The sequence below is a fragment of the Labeo rohita genome, chromosome 4, assembly GCF_022985175.1.
Source record: "Labeo rohita strain BAU-BD-2019 chromosome 4, IGBB_LRoh.1.0, whole genome shotgun sequence".
Lineage (NCBI taxonomy): Eukaryota > Metazoa > Chordata > Actinopteri > Cypriniformes > Cyprinidae > Labeo > Labeo rohita.
This window is the reverse complement of record NC_066872.1, coordinates 24,743,186-24,760,518: the sequence shown is the minus strand read 5'-3', so window position 1 is coordinate 24,760,518 and position 17,333 is coordinate 24,743,186. Positions and strand designations below refer to the sequence as shown.

The window sequence follows — 17,333 nt, the reverse complement described above, 5'->3', positions numbered from 1 at the left end:
TCCAACAACTTTCCATTGAAGACAATAGTCAATAGCTGTTTCAATAGGTAAGCAAAGCAAAGAGTCCAGAGGGCCATAAAACACAGATAGTGCTCATTAGAAAAGTGGCGGATGTGGTTGCGGGTGAAATGGATGAGAAGGGATACTGCTGTGTGACTAAAAACAAACAGCAACCTGACCAAAAGCTACAGGGTGCTCAGTCGGATAGGAAACTGTCGCCCTATATTTGACCATTTATGGAAAAAATGCAAGAAAAGGAAACGAAGTTCTGTGAAAACAAATAAACACCCACAAATCTTCTTTTAGACTGTTTATTGATTCAGTAATGCATATAAATGTTTCACTTTCTTCAGAAAGATACAATTATTAGACTTGCTGATATGTTATATGATCTCAGTAATGAACAAAGTGCTTGAAACACAATGCCTAGTACAAATAAATAAATATTAATTTTACAAAAAACGGAAAGATATTACAAAAGAAGGTTCAAGTATCAGAAGCGAAGACGTGAATTACTGTTAAGAGCCAATATACAACATTGCACCTAGTCATGTGACAAACATAATGTTTTACATTACAATGAAGCCATAAAATGGGCGTTCAAAGCAACTAGACATCTTCTCAGAACTGTATTTACAATTAAAGCTGGTAATTAGATTCAGAGTGTTAAACTTTTTCTCCATTCCTACAAAATCTCTTACAAATTCAAACGGTAAACATTTGGTTTACAAGGGTAAGTTTGTACATACAATATCAAATTCTAGTTTAATCTCTTAAACAGGCTGTGACATGCTAACAAATGTGAAATAACAAAAGTAAAATTAAATTCAAATCTTATATATATATATATATATATATATATATATATATCATTCTCATATTAGAACGTAAAAAAGCAACTCTGGCCTGATAGCTCAAGCACTAGGCACTCTAGGGAATTAATAAATGAACAATATAAAAATGTATCTGATATTCGTCACGTCATAAAATACATTAAATATAAACAACAAATATAAACACTGCTTCACTTTGTCCCATCCAAACACACATAAAACACCCTGTTTGTATAACCTTGCACATCGACCTCTTAAAAAAAACACACAAATTACACAAAAAACGCACTCACAATCCATATCCATAACACAAATCATCTATAACTGCAGTGGACAACATGAGAACTTTTAAACAGCCTTCAAAACTGCGAGCAGCATTACAAATGGTAAGATTCATTATTGCCCTCAGAGATCAAGACAAATAAATGCGAAATGATCTAAATGTGCAATTATAACGTGCAATTTGTTTGCAGCATACATTTGAAAGTGAGTGCAGAAAAGCCATGAATCAGCCCGCTAGCATCTTGCAGGTGATCTTTGGTCTGTTTTAGCATCGTCCTTCAAAGTTCAGGGCATAATTCTTACCGTCAGTGTTAAAAAAAACTGGCCGAGACCAGACTAAAAACATCTACAAGTGGTATCCTGTTACGTAAACAGGGAATAGTGTCCAAAAATGCCGGGGTGGTTGACAACATTGTTTAATCCCTGCTACTGGGCTCTGTTTTCCCTTCATACACATAAAAACACACACAGAAATCACTTAACTTAATACTAGTACAAACCACACGATACGTACATTAATTACGAATTCATGAAGGACGAATAGGAAAACCCAGGTTGCACTCAGTGTCCATTTTGGAGAAATGGACACACACGCCTCTCGAGAGGAAGCGGCTTGGCAGGAAACTCTTCCGCGCTGAGTAAAGCAATACAGCTTCAGAATCTCACAGGCAGAGCTGAGGGGGTTCATGGCACTCTATGGAGCATTTCTTCAGGTTCTGCAAAAAAAAAAAAGTAGATTGTTAATTACTGAACAGTTGGTCTACTCAACGAACTACCTGCTAGCATTTTAGCACAACACAAAGCTGCGCTATTACTGTTATTAGCCAGTCTACATGGAATCTTCACTCAAAAAGGTAGTAAGCAACAAATGCAAGCTCTACATACTTCACACACTTTATGAGTTTATTAATTACATTTTTTGGCTAATTTGGTAATGTTTTTAGCTAACTATACCATTGTTTACATCTTAAATTCTGGTATTAACATTTATTTTAGGTGGTTAGCAAGTGCTAAATAAAAATGTAAATACCAGATGTTAATACCAGGTGTAAACAGGGCCCAAAAGTTAAATTCTACCTCCATTTAACACATTTTACAAGATTTAAATCCAATCTGAAGAATTCTGTAGATTTAATCCCAAAATAAATACAGAAAACCCTGAAACATTCCATTACTGAGTGTTTTTTTACAACACGTCATCAATCGGCCATATTGGCAGCACTGAATGTAAACAATGCCACTGAACTGAACAAAACTTGCATATTTGGCTGATTATTGCTGCTGAAAATGGTCAATTATTGTCTTGTTTTTGGCTGTACTAATAGGTCGGACTGGGAGAAAAATTTGGAGTATTACAGACTGTCAGAAGTTATAACAAATCAAGGAGAAGAGCGCAAGTCTGAGGAACAAAGGCGTTTGAGGTTGACCAAACTGAACCTGAATTTCCAGGGCAAGAATCTTGACAATATTCATGTTTGTTCTTATCATTTCCGGTCAGGTAGGTGAAATATTTTCATAATATCTTAAATCATACTGCTCGTACGTACGTTTACCACCTATTAACTTTAGTTTGTCAAAATATGGCGCCCTTTCCTGTTTAGTAAGTCTTTCACTATATGCTTTAGCAGCTTCCACACGTTTCTTCCATGGTTTAGACAGCATAAATGACAGAATATACAGAACAACATATTAAGTTGTACATTAACTGTGCAATCCATGCTGTCGCTTACATCCGAGTATTGCCAATATGGCCGTGCATCCGGGTAACTGACCAAATCGTGAGTAAAGTGCAAATTCTCTATTTGCAATACTATTTAGCTACTGTTTTCTATGACCATTACCTCTGAAAGAGCAGCACTGACACCACTTGTAGGTAATGTAAAAAAGTGCGTCTTTAAGCATGTAAAAGATGAGCGAGAGACAGACAGTGACTATTTGCAGAACAAATGAGACACTGATATCTAAACATAAAGTGTAGTATAACTACAGGAGTTGATTTTATCTTCATTAATACCACTTTAAAAGGGCCCATATTGTAAAATTAGAATGTTTAAACTTCATAATCAATTGTAATTTTGTTTTACATGACTATTTTCTACCCTTTCTCTTAAACAAGATTGCTGCTGTGCCTTTAAGACTTCTATATGCAAATAAGGTTGCCATGATTGGCTAAATTTATGTACTGGCATGGTTCACAATAACTTTCACCGGGGCAGCTCAGGTTACAAATACTTAATAGGTCATTTTAATGAGCTCATGGTTGTGACATCATAATTACGAAGCTTTCTGATTGGTTAGTTTTAATAATTCACCAAGTGACAGGCACGCAGCAAGATATAATATGAGTTTGACTGGACGTCAATGACAAAAAGATAAGAGAAACATTTTCTTGTTGCATTAAAAGTAAATAGTTTAAGAACAAATGTCATTGCATGGCTCATTTTAAGGATGTGATGGTAAAGCAGGGAAAGTTTAAGGGGGTAGAATTATTTGAAGAAGTCAAGGAAGAAACAGAAATAAGACATACTTACAGACAAGCTTCGCTAAGCCAGTGCTGTAGTACATAAAGTGGAATGAAGAAGGACAAATGGGAGAAAACAGAGAGAAACAGGAAGAGAATATGAAAGGGTGAAGCTTGAAATGATTAGTATGATGTCACTACAGGGTTATGGAGTGAAGATATGACAGCGATGCAAGTACTGTGGCTCACCTGTGTGGACAGAGCGAGAGTGGTGTGTGAAGTTGAACACAGGGTTAGCTGGGCGGGCGTCACTTCTCTAATAATCGGGTCGTCCAGACCCTCAATGCGGGGCTTCTTATTGGGCTCAGGGCTGGTGAGAGGAGTCACGCTGTTTCTCCTCATTAAAGTGCTTGGGCCTCGCTTTACCTCCTAGGGGGAGAAGACAGAACAAGACATTAGAAGCTGAAATGGTACTGTGTTTATGCGTACTGTATGTGCAGGACGAGTGTATGTGTTTGTGCTTACCTCTGGCCTGTCTCTATGTGTGTTCACTGCCTCCACATTCAAAGAAATGGATTCAACTTTGCACCCTTTAAAAAACACACACACATTTAGTTTGTGTTATACTCATCAGTATTATAAAGATTAAATAAGATACAGTCAGAGATAACAATCTTACCATAAGCGACCGGGGTCAGCTTCAGTACTGTGTGAAGTGGACACTTCAGGTATGGCATCTCATCTGCCAACAGGAAATTAAAGGTTAGTAAGATTGCACTCTGCATATAATGAGGGAAAAGTGTGTGGAGGCAGATTAGGGGTCATTTACTTATGACTCATGTCATTTCAAACCAATATAGCTTTGTTTTTCTTCAGTGGAACATGAAAAGATATTTAGTTTAATGCTCATTCTTTTTGAAAGTTCACAAGGGGACACCGTCAAGGTTTAATGAGGTTTGTCATATGGACTATTTTGGAGCTCAGTTCTTCAATTTGTGTGGAAAAGAGCACATTGTTGTTTTCCTCAGAAGAAAGAAACTCCAGTGAGTTCACAATGACACATGGGTGAATAAATGATGACGTTAAATAATCTCACCTGCACTTTTGTCCAAGAAGTAGGCTAATAGGCAACGCATCACAGCCTGGTGACAAATGACAAGAACATTTTCCTGTCGTTCCAGTTCCATGATCACAGGTTCCACCCGGTGAACCAAATCCTGGTATGACTGAAGAAAGCCAGAGGCATTTTATTAAAGACGCTTTCTTATATTTCGTCATAGTGAAATAAAGGTATTTCATCTGTTTGTACCTCTCCAGAAGGGTAGCGGTAGTAGTATTTGTCATGGTCTCTGAGAGTGAACTCTTCTGGAAACCTCTCCCTCACTTCTTCATAGGTCATCTCCTCACACACACCCTATAGACAACATTTGAACATTATAAGAAGGTGGATCACCTTTGCAGAAAAACCAAACCAGAGAGGTATGCTGGAGAACTTACTGCATCAATCTCATTGAGGGCTTTCCACTGCTCATATGGGACATTGAGGGCCTCAGCGGTTTGGATACTACGACGCAGCTGGCTTGTCCAAACCTTCAAGTCCTTCAAATTCTGCTCCTCCACGAATTTAGCAAGAGCTCCTGCGAACTACAGAGTGGAACGATTTGTTATTCTGTAGTTTGGACAAATTGGACACAATGGTAATTTAGTACTCTTGGCTAGGACACTTTTTCAAACGTTACAAATACCGTCCATGGCACCAAATTCAGCTTACTAGCAAAAACATGTCTGGTTATGACAGCTGGCAAGGTATAAGTCAATTTAAGATGAGTCAGGAACTATTAAAAAGTAATTACCCGACCTCACAAGTCGAACCTACTGCATGACTTTCATTCTTTTCCAAGATTTATGAGTATAGTACCTTTCGTCCCCGTGTTGACAGTCCAGAGTCTCCTCCCAGTCGGCCCTGCAGGTTGTGCTGGCTCTCACCATGGCGACACAAATAAATAGACCGCGGCTGTACGTGGATGTTCATCAGGTAGTAGACGATCCGACTCTGGATGTGGTCTTGAATGCGGTTCACCAGGAATCTGCGACCGACGTCAATCACTTTGATGAAAGACAAATTTCTGAGGACAAACAAGGAGAAGTGGTTACTCTTGTGATACTGAAGATAAGTCAGTGATGAAGAAAGCATGTGTGTGTATTGCTAGCGTACCTGTCATATTGGTCAGGGTCAAGCGGCTGATAGTTTACTCTGTAACATTCAATTCTTTTCTTAAAGTCCTCCATGGCATCCGTCTTGTTGCAATCTTGATAGTCAGGACATGACACCTTAACTTCCTGTTTAGGTATTAATGTAATGATTAGAGGTTTTCCACACTTTATTGTCAGTAATTTAGCAGTCATTGTACAAAAAAAGCATATGGGGTCTGCAAACTCTGTCCTGGAGGGGTGATGTCCTGCAGCGTTTACCCAGCAGGCACCAGACGTCAATATAATGTCAGATTGACATTGGACCCCAACGTCGGACAGACGTTGCATTTTGGTTGAAAATGAAAATCGGGTTGACGTCAATATTAGACGTCAATTTGACGTTGTCTTAAAATTGGGTTTTGGTTACACAACCAAAAAACAACAAAATATCAACGTCAGCTGATGTCAACATTGGACATCAATTTAACGTTGACATTAGACATTGAATTTACATTGAATTTTGGTCACGTACCGTCAGAGCGGAAATTTAACCAAATGTCAACATTTTATGACGTGTGCCTTCTGGGTTGCATTTTCGTTGAGAATGAAAATCAAGTGGTTGTCAATATTTGATGTCAATTTGACGTTAATTATCATTGGATTTTGGTTACACAACCTAAAAAGGACAAAATATCAACATCAGCTGACGTCAGTATTGGACATCAATTTATTGTTTAACTTCTTGGTAGTTCCAACTTGCCTCAACACACCTGCCTAGAAGTTTCTAGCATGCCTTGTAAGACCTTGATTAGCTGGTTCAGGTGTGTTTAATCAGGGTTGGAGCTAAATTCTGCAGGACACTGGCCCTCTGGGACCAAGTTTGGACACCCCTGGTGTATATAATCAAGTTCTATAATATTTAATAATGTTTTTTATATATATTGTTTGAAACTCTTAATCATGCAACTTACCAAGATATTACAGGCGATTACATTTGGGTCGTCACAAACAGACTCGATGAAGAAAATCTGCAAAAGCACATTTGTATTAGTTGTCTTCATCACTGGAGTTGTCATTAAAAGCAATCTTCAAGAGAATATGACTGACCTTGAAGCCATTTTCTGCTCCAAAATCCAGGATCATATCTCGTCGCTGTCTGGTTGTGTTTGTAGCATCAAAAACCTGTGGAAAGACAAAGCGGTGATTATCTGCTCTTTTCAGCAAAGCTCAAACGTTCCTTAAGTTGTTTTTACATCTACAAAATATACTTACAGCCACCTGACCTTCCTCTTCAGTGAGGTAAGTCTTGACATCTCTCAGAGCGGCCAAGGCACACTGCCTGAGGACAAAACAAAATCATTAATTACTCTGTATATTTAAATAAATGATATGAATTAGTAGAAAATGTGGAAGTCAGGCACAAAACTCACTGTCGGATTTTCACAGCATCCTCATTGTCCGATTTGAAGAAATCGTAGGAGCTGTAGTGTTTCACTGCCTCTCGACGATACTCGCCAACGTTAAAGACTAGAAGTACACATATTTACAATTAAGAATTCCTGTAAAATGTATATATATAGTTATATTTTTAAAAAAAGAGATGTTGATAAGATTTTGTACCTTTTGTGGGAATACCAATCCAGTTGAGGTAGCGTGTGAGTTTTCTTGATATGTAGGTTTTGCCCCGAGCAGGAAGCCCGACCATTACTATCACCGTTGGGGGGTTTGCCAGGTGGGGGCCTCCACGTGCTGAAATAAAAGAGAAAATAAAATACACAGTCACTTTTTGACGAACGAAAGTGTATAAACAGGATCTCAACTCGCCGTGGACAATTTTTTCTTTCAGTTTCCCTCACTTCACATTGATTTGTCAGTCACATGCCTGGGCAGCCTGTTAGCGACCCTCCCCGTCCTGTGCGCACAGATGCACTTTCAAAACTAAACATTTACTACGCTTAAATGCACACGCACATTCCATGCCGCCGGCAGCGACGTTAACCGGGTCAGACGCAGATAAGTCTGACTTTCTCGTACACACATGGACACATAAATCCTCCGAAAAGTAAATGTTTCTGTGCATGCCTGACGTTTCATGTGAATATACGTATTTATGCAATTGTGCATTAGGGTGGGATTCAAAGATTTGTATGTTGTGATTTTATGTTTATATTTCATCATGTTATTTATGGGTTAGAGTAATCCCTATTAGACAGAGAGAAAGTATACAGCAGTTTTTCTCAATGAATTACGTACGTTTAATGGCAGGTGGCCATGTGAATGGGCAATGTGAACCAGCACAGTCAGGGTTAATCCTTAAGACGATCCTTAAGAAGATCCCCAATGGAAACACACACCGTCAAACTCAGCTCAGTCAGCAGAGACAGACAGTGATCTTATTAGGCTTTTACTGGCTGGCCACGTACACTGACCAGACAGAATCTTAGGGAGAACATGTCTAGGTCATGATTCATCACGATTAAAAGGAAAATGATTTTATATTAAATTCAAATTTATATTATATTATGAATAAAGGAAATTATGATTAATTTTAGGGACATTAACATGTTAGACATTGTAAATCCTTCTCTTATTTAGAGGAGATTTAAGCCCTATTTATTTATTTATTTATTTATTGCAATTTTATTATATTCTAAAATATAATGCAATACTGTGATAAAAAAAAAAAAAATCATACTGTTCTGGATATAATTATTTTACTGTATTCAAATCTGCAAAAATAAAATACATAAATAAAAATAATTAAAAAAAAAAATACTACCATGACAAATACTTTACAATGTGTTACTGCATAAATTATTAAAAATATATTACATATTTTACTTAGATTAAAGTTTGTTCATTTATTTATTTTCTATAGCAATTTCATTATATTCTACATCAAGTTGTAATACTGCAATAAAACAATTACTTTATTTTATCTGCAAAAATAAAAGGTGATACAATAAATAAATAAATTAATTAATTAATTATACCATGACAAATAAATACTTTAAAATGTATTATTGAATAAATTATTTAAATTATTATATATTTTATTTAAATTAAAGTTTTATTTATTGGTTTGTTTGTTTCTACAACAATTTCATTATATTCTACGATATGTTGTAACATTGAAATAAACAACATACTGTTCTGGATACAATTATTTTACTTTATTAAAATCTGCAAAAATAAAAGGCGATACAAAAAATAAATAAATAATATCATGACAAATACTTTAAAATGCATTATCGCATAAATTATTTTAATTATTAAATTATATATTTTATTTAGATTGAAGTTTTATTCATTTATTTGTTTGTTTCTACAGCAGTTTCATTATATTCTACAATATATTGTAATATTGAAATAAAAAGCATACTGTTCTGGATTCAATCATTTTCCTGCATTAAAATCTTAAAAAATAAAAGGTGATACAAAAAAAATAATAATAATAATAATAAAAAAATACTACCATGACAAATACATTACAGAGTATTATTGGATAATAATAATTAAAATTATATTATATTATATATTTTAGTTAGATTAAAGTTTCATTTATTTCTTTTTCTACAGCAATTTCATTATATTCTACAATACATTGTAATGCTGCAATAAAAACACTGTTCTGGATACAATTATTTTACCATATTAAAATAAAAGGTGCAAAAATAAAAGGTGATACAAAAATAATAATAATAATAATAATAAAAAATAATTAAAAATACAAAAAATATTACCATGACAAATAAATACTTTACAATGTATCATTTTCATTTATTTATTTATTTCCTATAGCAATTTCATCATATTCTACAATGTATTGTTACACTATAACAAAACAAATATGAGCACTCCTGTAGGCTATTTATTATTTATTCAACTAAATGATGCCCTCATTATATTCACAACATGAACAACATCAGGATCAGGGTGAAATTACTGACGCAGCAGATAATAAAATGCATCACTGGTGATGAGTAATTCCTATGCATCTGCTACCGGCATCACGCTCACGCCAATTGCTGATAAATACATTTGACCAATCACAGCCCAGGATGATTAGAAAACGCAATATTCCCACATTCCTCTCTGCCAAACCCCTATTCAGAGCGCGCTTCAATGCCTGGCGTCATCGGCGTGCCATTGAATTCGCAAGTCTTTACAAAGGCGATGCGCGTGGGTTTCCATAACAACCGAATCACTTGAGACAGCGCTCTTACAATCTAGCCGGCTACTTCTGAATGTTAAAGAGTAAAAGTATTCTGTTGTCATGACTACGATGATCATCACCTTAAAATGTGTCACAGTTTGATCAGTGCATGCGTGCACATGCACGTGTCAGCTCGTTAGTTTACTTATATTGGATTAATATTTAACTTCACATGTAAACACGCTTTAATAACAACAACAATAATAATAAGTGCTCACTATTCTTTAATATGAAATAAAAATGTGAATATAAATCTATATAGATATTATAAAAAATGCATCACTTACATGTGCGGGGCATTGAAGGCTTGTCATCTTTAGAGGGAATCCAGATTTTTTGGATCCTGTTCTGGGTTAGTTCCCTTGGCATTCCTTTAAAATAAATAAATACCAGCAAGAAAACAGCGGCACGTTACACACCGGCTTCGGAAATCCCAACACTTTTGGCGGACGCAAACGAAAAATCAAGAACCACGATGTTTTTCTATGTAAGTCTTTTTCTGTTTCTTTATCTCCTTCTTTAAAAGCCGTTTGAAGATTTGCGCCTATTTCTTTCGGTTAAATTTGTTAAGACCACCTCGTTCTGCTTTCCGGTAATCTCTAACATCACGTCTCTCATCATCTGCGCCTTAAATACGGAACCGGCAACACGCCGGAGTGACGTAACTACAGAAGGCGTGTCTGCCAGTGAGCGCGTTCACATGCGTCACCTTGCGGCCAAACGCAAAACATAATTAATAAGAGAAAATAAATACATAACTATGGCGTTTACACCATTTTCGTGCGTTTTAATAACGCATAATTTATTTTTTATCATTTTGATATTTAATTCAGATTTCTATACGCACATAATGATAAGGCAGTGCATACACATGTGCATTAAACATGCAGCTCACGCGTCGAGTGGGCATCCCCGCACTTGCCTACGTGCGGGGAGTCACTACATCAATCCATCAATCTTCATAAACCCGTAAATAAATAGCAAGCATCTTCACGTTTGCTGAATCACTGCCCTGTTGTTTTTTTTTTAAAGACTGTTTCCTGCCATAAACGTAATAAAGTAATAATACAACGGCCAACTAAATGTTAAATAATATATTAATGTCTATTCTATTTCCGATAGTCTGTTTAAAGGTATTATAGTTTTTAACCGATGAATACATAAAATTTAATTCATGCAAAGTGCATGTAATTTCAAAAGTTTATTTGCAGCCTATAACAAGTAATTTAAAAGAATTTATTTAACAAAAATGTTAAAAACAATTACTTAAAAAAGATCTTTCGAGATATTTCACACTTCTACCCTCGTTATATAAAAAAAGGTGGCTTTAATAAATGTAACGTTATAATGCAGTATTTGTTTATTTTGTTTTTCACTGTTTCCTTATTTCATCTTCTATATAAATAGCTACACTTACTACAGTGAAACGTAGCCTACATGAAACAATGAAACAAAGGATGTTTTTTAAAGCCTTTGTTGGTTTTGAGATGTTCAGTGAAAAGCTGAGTGCCGTTGGTGACTCTCACATCTGCACGTACGGGATGAAAACCGAGGGCGTGACATCACCCTACCAACCCTCGCATCATCTCTGTCCAGAAAATATTACATTCACCTCAGTGGAAAATGGCTTTTTTTGTCTGGTTCTCACGTGGCAACTCTTTAGAACACTTACGGACCAACATTCCAGAAGATATGTGAAGGTTTAGTAGCCTGTCGGGAAACGTATTCTTTTTATCCCTTCTCAGAGGGACATTCGATACCCAAAGCAAGTTAATTGCGAGTCATGTGAGGACAGTTTTGTTTTTGCCCAGGCTTCATGTCACTTTCTCCCGATTCCAGGTATCACTTTCCCACTCTTTCATGTCTTTGTTAGGTTAATGCACAGTGAACCTGTTTCCCGCGGTGACCCAGTTCCAGAAACGCTGTCTGACTGATCTCTTAAAGATTTTTTCCTTTCCTAATATCTAATATGTGTATACTCGCGGTGGAAGCTGCTTATTCGGGTAGCAAGCAGATGTTATAAAGCACTTATCACCAAAGTCGCTTTGGATAAAAGCGTCTGCTACATGAGTAAATGTAAATATTATCCCCACCCTATTTTTCCCTTAAGAGTGGATGCAGCCATTTGTACATTTTTTTGTGTCTGGCTTCCGTCTCATCCACTTCCAGCTATTTTTAGCTGCACAAAAAGCTCGTTTTGCTGATTGATATTGCAAACTGGTGTCTTACCATTTTTTTAATGTGTTATCTTAATTATGAACGCACTGGTTCATAATGTAGTGCACACTGTTTTACCGTTTACTGCACTTCGATATTCTTCTCTTATTTCCCTATGGTGAATTATGAACCGGACGTCTAATACTTTACCAGAAAACAGCTTACTTCCTCATTATATATAAGGATAAATAAGGTGGATAGGTTAGAGGTTAAGGAGGTGTCTGGAAACTCTTATAATCTTTAACTGGCGAACTGGTAAAAATCGTACGTTGTAAATCGAATCGACTTATATAATAGACCTATGTTTTTTGGTTTTTTTTATTGTACTTTTTTTGTAGGAATCATGCAATGGGGTTGGTGTGCTATTACTTTTCTTAAATAAATACATGATTCACTTTAACCATTTCAACTTGAGATTTTCATCTGATTGACAAACAGGATCTAATTGCATAGGCCTACTAAAAAAACCCAAAATTACATTTGAGGTCAAAAGTTTACACACCTTGCAGAGTCTGCAAAATGTTAATTATTTTACCAAAATAAGAGGGATCATATAAAACGCATGTTACTTTTTATGTAGCACTGACCTGAATAAGATATTTCACATAAAATACTAGTTTATATACGCTTGATTCTTAATACTGAATGATCCACACCTGTTTTTTGTTTAGTGATACTTTTTTCCCTTTTGAGTCACTTGTTTGACCTCAGCAGTTAAACTGCCAGCTGTTCTTCAGAAAAATCCTTCAGTTCCCACAAATTCTTTGGTTTTCCAGCATTTTTGTGTATTTGAACCCTTTCCAACAATGACTATGATTTTGAGATCCATTTTTCCACACTGAGGACAACTATTACAGAAAGCTCAAATGCTCACTGATGCTCTGAAAGGAAACATGATGCATTAAGAGCCGGGGGGGTGAACCTTTTTGAAATTGAAGATCAGGGTAAATTTTACTTTTTTAATTTTGTCTTCCGGGAAACATGCATCTTATGAAGGACAGTACTAAATGAAATAAAATATGAATAAGGTTCAAGTTAAAATTATTAACATTTTGCAGATTCTGCAAGGTGTATGTAAACTTTTGACCTCAACTGTAAATCTGGAGATTTGGAGGTGGGACAGTTAGCACACAATAAAACCACCCACATCACCCTAGAAATCACATAGCAAAGCTCTAACAACCACTACAAAAACCACTGCCAATGCATAGCAAATTTGTCACATTGTTACAAATTCATGACTTTCTTTCATTTCCATATAATGGATGGATTTTTGCTGTTTTAATAAAAGTCATACATTCCCATATGAATTGCAAAGAGTTACATTTTCTCATGATATTGAGGTAAAAAAAAACACTTCAAACACTTTAGTTTTAAGTTTCCTTAAAGGGATAGTTCACCCAAAAATGAAAATTCTGTCATTAATGGACTACATGCACTGAGCCTCGTGACGCACTTCCGTTTTGAAATCGTACAGCTCATTTTTTTCCGGTTATGTACATTTTCAATGAGCTGTAATAATCTAGTTGACTTAAACGCCTAATAAAATGAGAGTTCACGGGATGATTTCAAATTCAGAAATTTTTTAGAGACAGGAGACAACGTATTCTGATGATTACGGAGTACAGAATTTTCCAAACGCAACGTCACCCGTAGATTTCTGAAGAGCATTTTTGAAGCTCTTAGTGGGCGGGAGTCAGCCGTCGCCATCTTGGAATCGCGTCATTGCACGTCACTCCCGGATAATCGAAAATAGGCGGGACGTGGATTGAGCTGGTTGCTGAAACCACGCCCGGCTAGCGCGACGGTGGTGACAGCAGCGGCAATCCACCTGTCACTTAAATGGCCACACCCTAAATTATGCAGAACTTTAAGGCTAAATTAAATGTAAATTACTTTATATGTAAAATACTTTAATGTAAATTAAACGGATGAGTTATAAAAAAATTCACCCCCCTCACAGTTAACATGAAGGGCAAAATTAGCTATATAGATCAAAATCACTTTTTGTACCAGGATGTAAACATTTTTTTCTGCTGTGAAGTTGGGCATTTTGACATGGGGAGTCTATGGGATTGACTCCCTTATGCAGCCAGTCTCTGGCGGCCAGTCGATGAATTGCAGTTTTAGTCACTTCCGTGTTGGCTTCAAGAGGGAGATCGGAAGGTTGCCACTTGGTGATTGTTCACCACAGGGTGTCAGTGCTCTATAGTGGCCTAATCGCGACATTGCACTTTGTGAGATCTGATAAATAAGATCATAATGAACCTTTATTTATCTATATTAAATATGTTAGTCACAATTCTGTGTCATATTCTGTCATCATTTCACTGTATGTAGCCTAATGCAAAAACATGAATATTCAATAGTCGCACTGTCAGTGCGTTACTGTTAAAAAATATTTAAATGTTTAACTTCTTTAAATATGGCAGTTACAAAGCAGTATAAGGCTGTTATAAAGCAGTAGGGGCTCGGAATAAGAGCACCAACGCGCACAAACAAATTAGCCATGGTTTTACTACAAATAAAACCAAAAATTGCAATTGAAGTTAAACCATATAACAAATTAACTTGGGTTTTACTACACTGTCCATAGTTTAGCAAGTGTTGTATACAAATGGTAAAAATTGAAAAAAACAGGGCACTTTTACTATCTTTTACTATTTACTTATCTCATTTAAAACCGTGCATTCATCATGTATGAAATATGGTCAGTAAAAGAAAAATACTTTTTTTGAGAAGACGGCAGGTTAGGGAGGAAATAAATGTATTTATTATTCAGAATGCGTATATGGGAGCGAAATATATTGAAGATGATTCATGTTAATGCAGAGAATATGATAATTTTTTTTTTTTTTTTTAAATGCCAGTTCTAAAATGTAGTAATAAACTGCGTTCTCATGAGGAACTGTCTGTATGTAGGTATGCTGAACGTTAACCGGAAACTCCCGAGCCGTAACAAGTAGGACGCGGAAGTAGTTGTGCAAGTAGTCCATTACTCACCCTAATGCTGTTTCAAACTCGTAAAACCTTTGTTCATCTTTGGAACATAAGTTAAAGTCAAGATATTTTTAATGAAATCTGAGACTTTCCATAATGGTGCCTAGGGTGACACAGCAAAAAAGTATTCTTGTAGCTTCGTAAAATGACGGTTAAACCACTGATGTCACATGGATTATTTTAACAATGCTCTTACTACCTTTCTGGGCCTTGAATATGTCAGTTGCACTGCTGTCCACGCAGGGTCAGAAAGCTCTCGGATTTCATTAAAATGAATGAAGGTCTTACAGGTTTGGAACGACATGAGGGTGCGTACTTAATGACAGAATTTTCATTTTTGAGGGAACTCTGTCTTAAACTCTCAGAAAACGCACAAACTAGAATCTCTCAACCCAGTTTGGGACAGAATTGTTAAGCTATTCAGAAAACAGTCTGAAAAACCCCTACTTTTCATTCTCGTTAATGGGCACACTCTCAGACTGCTCCATCCAGGAGATTATATTGGAATTTGGGTTACTGACTGGCATACGTAACGTCAATGGCTTATTATTCAGTGAAGTGCACTGCAGGATCTGTTATTTAACTTGCTTGCAAAACATTTTGTAGAACATGCTTCATGCGAAAGATGTGGAAATGCAGATTGCTTCATGCATCCGAATAAGAACAAACAAACACCTACAATAGGAAATGTAACTCTCAAGTAAACACTAAACAGTACACAGGGTTATTGTGGTACTGTTATGGTGAAGTGTTGACTGACTCGCTATTAGTAAAAATAACTGAGTGGAGTGAGAAAGGCAAGTGCTACTGAAGTTGTTCCTGAAGCTGATTCACTCTGCACAGGGATAAGATGTCAAAACCAGGAATAGACCAGAGAGAACACGAAACACACACACAGCGAAGTGCACACACCATAACACACTTTTTAATGTTCTGAGGTAGTGATGAATAGACCTTTTATTAAAGGCGAGAATAATGTCCTTACAGAACCTCTGAGGTGATATGGAAGCATACAGTGTGTTTGTATATGGAAATGTGCTTATATGATAGTTTGTTGCAGTATCCTTCAGGTGTGTTTCTATGGAACTGCTAAACCATGACTGTAAGGTTGTAAAAAACTGTCCTGCATTGTAAATTAATTTTACAACTTAAAGTGTAGAGAGTCATTTCCGATATACGCTTTCCAGACTAGTGTCGTGATGTCCTGTTTACTGTAAATGAATCTGGCAACCCAACCCCTTTACTCTCACACCTCACGTACAAGCAGTCAGTGCAATTCAAAAACAAACAGCAACTAAACAACACCTTCTCAGTGTAGTTAACAGACTCATGTCTGTTGACGGTTGTATAAAAGTGAGACTCAAGACTTAATCAAAGGGATAATCCACCCGCAATTTACTCACTCTCATGTCGTTCCAAACTTTTACGACTTTAGTTCTTCTGCAGAGAGTAAAAGATAAAAGAACTGTTTTTGCACATGTAATAAAAGTCAATGGGGTTCAAAGCAAATCAAACAAAATTCAAACATAAAAAAGAAAAAAAACAAAACAGACTTTTTAAAAAATATCTTCTTTTGTTTCCCAAAGAAGAAACAATTGCAAGTTTGAAACATGTGGGTAAACGTTTTTTTTTTTTTTTTGAATGAACTTTTCCCTTTAATTAGGTGCTTTAAACAACATTCAAATGTGGGCAAACTTAAAAATAACCACAAAATCTAAAATAGTATGTTATAAAACTGCATTAACCCCCACAACTGTAAATATCTCCTTCCACCTCTACGATTATTTTGCCACGCACACACGCTAGGATGAGTGGAGAAATGGTGATATGCAGAATACAGAAAAAAGAAATCTTATGAATACTTCCGAATATGAATCCGTTCAGTCGGAAGATATCAAACATGTTTGATATTTTGAGCTGTGTTGTTTAAAGGGATACTTCACCCAAAAATGAAAATTCTGCTTTAATTACTCACCCTCATGTCTTACACCAAACATGCAAGAACTTCGTTCATCCTCAGAACACAAATTAAGATATTTTTGATGAAATCTGAGAGCTGTCTGACCCTGCATAGACATAGTTCAAGGCCAAGAAATATAGCAGGGACATCAGTGAAATAGTCCATGTGACA

General features: G+C 36.2%; 1 protein-coding gene across 3 annotated transcripts; it reads right to left on the bottom strand.

Annotated features, from left to right (window-relative positions):
* Positions 1-295: 295 nt before the first annotated feature.
* On the bottom strand, positions 296-10,601 carry pfkfb3 (6-phosphofructo-2-kinase/fructose-2,6-biphosphatase 3). Of its 3 annotated transcripts, none has more exons than XM_051107469.1 (16): positions 10,273-10,601; positions 7,390-7,518; positions 7,200-7,296; positions 7,042-7,108; positions 6,877-6,951; positions 6,741-6,797; positions 5,792-5,916; positions 5,495-5,702; positions 5,074-5,220; positions 4,886-4,990; positions 4,673-4,802; positions 4,256-4,318; positions 4,102-4,166; positions 3,826-4,005; positions 3,647-3,669; positions 296-1,831 (listed from the first exon to the last, which is right to left on the bottom strand). In XM_051107469.1, the coding sequence occupies exons 1-16, from the start codon at positions 10,352-10,354 to the stop codon at positions 1,825-1,827; spliced, it is 1,560 nt and encodes a 519-aa protein (XP_050963426.1). In that variant the 5' UTR covers positions 10,355-10,601; the 3' UTR covers positions 296-1,824. The 3 variants fall into 3 exon arrangements, with proteins under 3 accessions (XP_050963426.1, XP_050963425.1, XP_050963424.1); XM_051107467.1 differs by lacking the exon at positions 296-1,831 and adding an exon at positions 1,861-3,007; XM_051107468.1 differs by lacking the exon at positions 3,647-3,669.
* Positions 10,602-17,333: the final 6,732 nt, after the last annotated feature.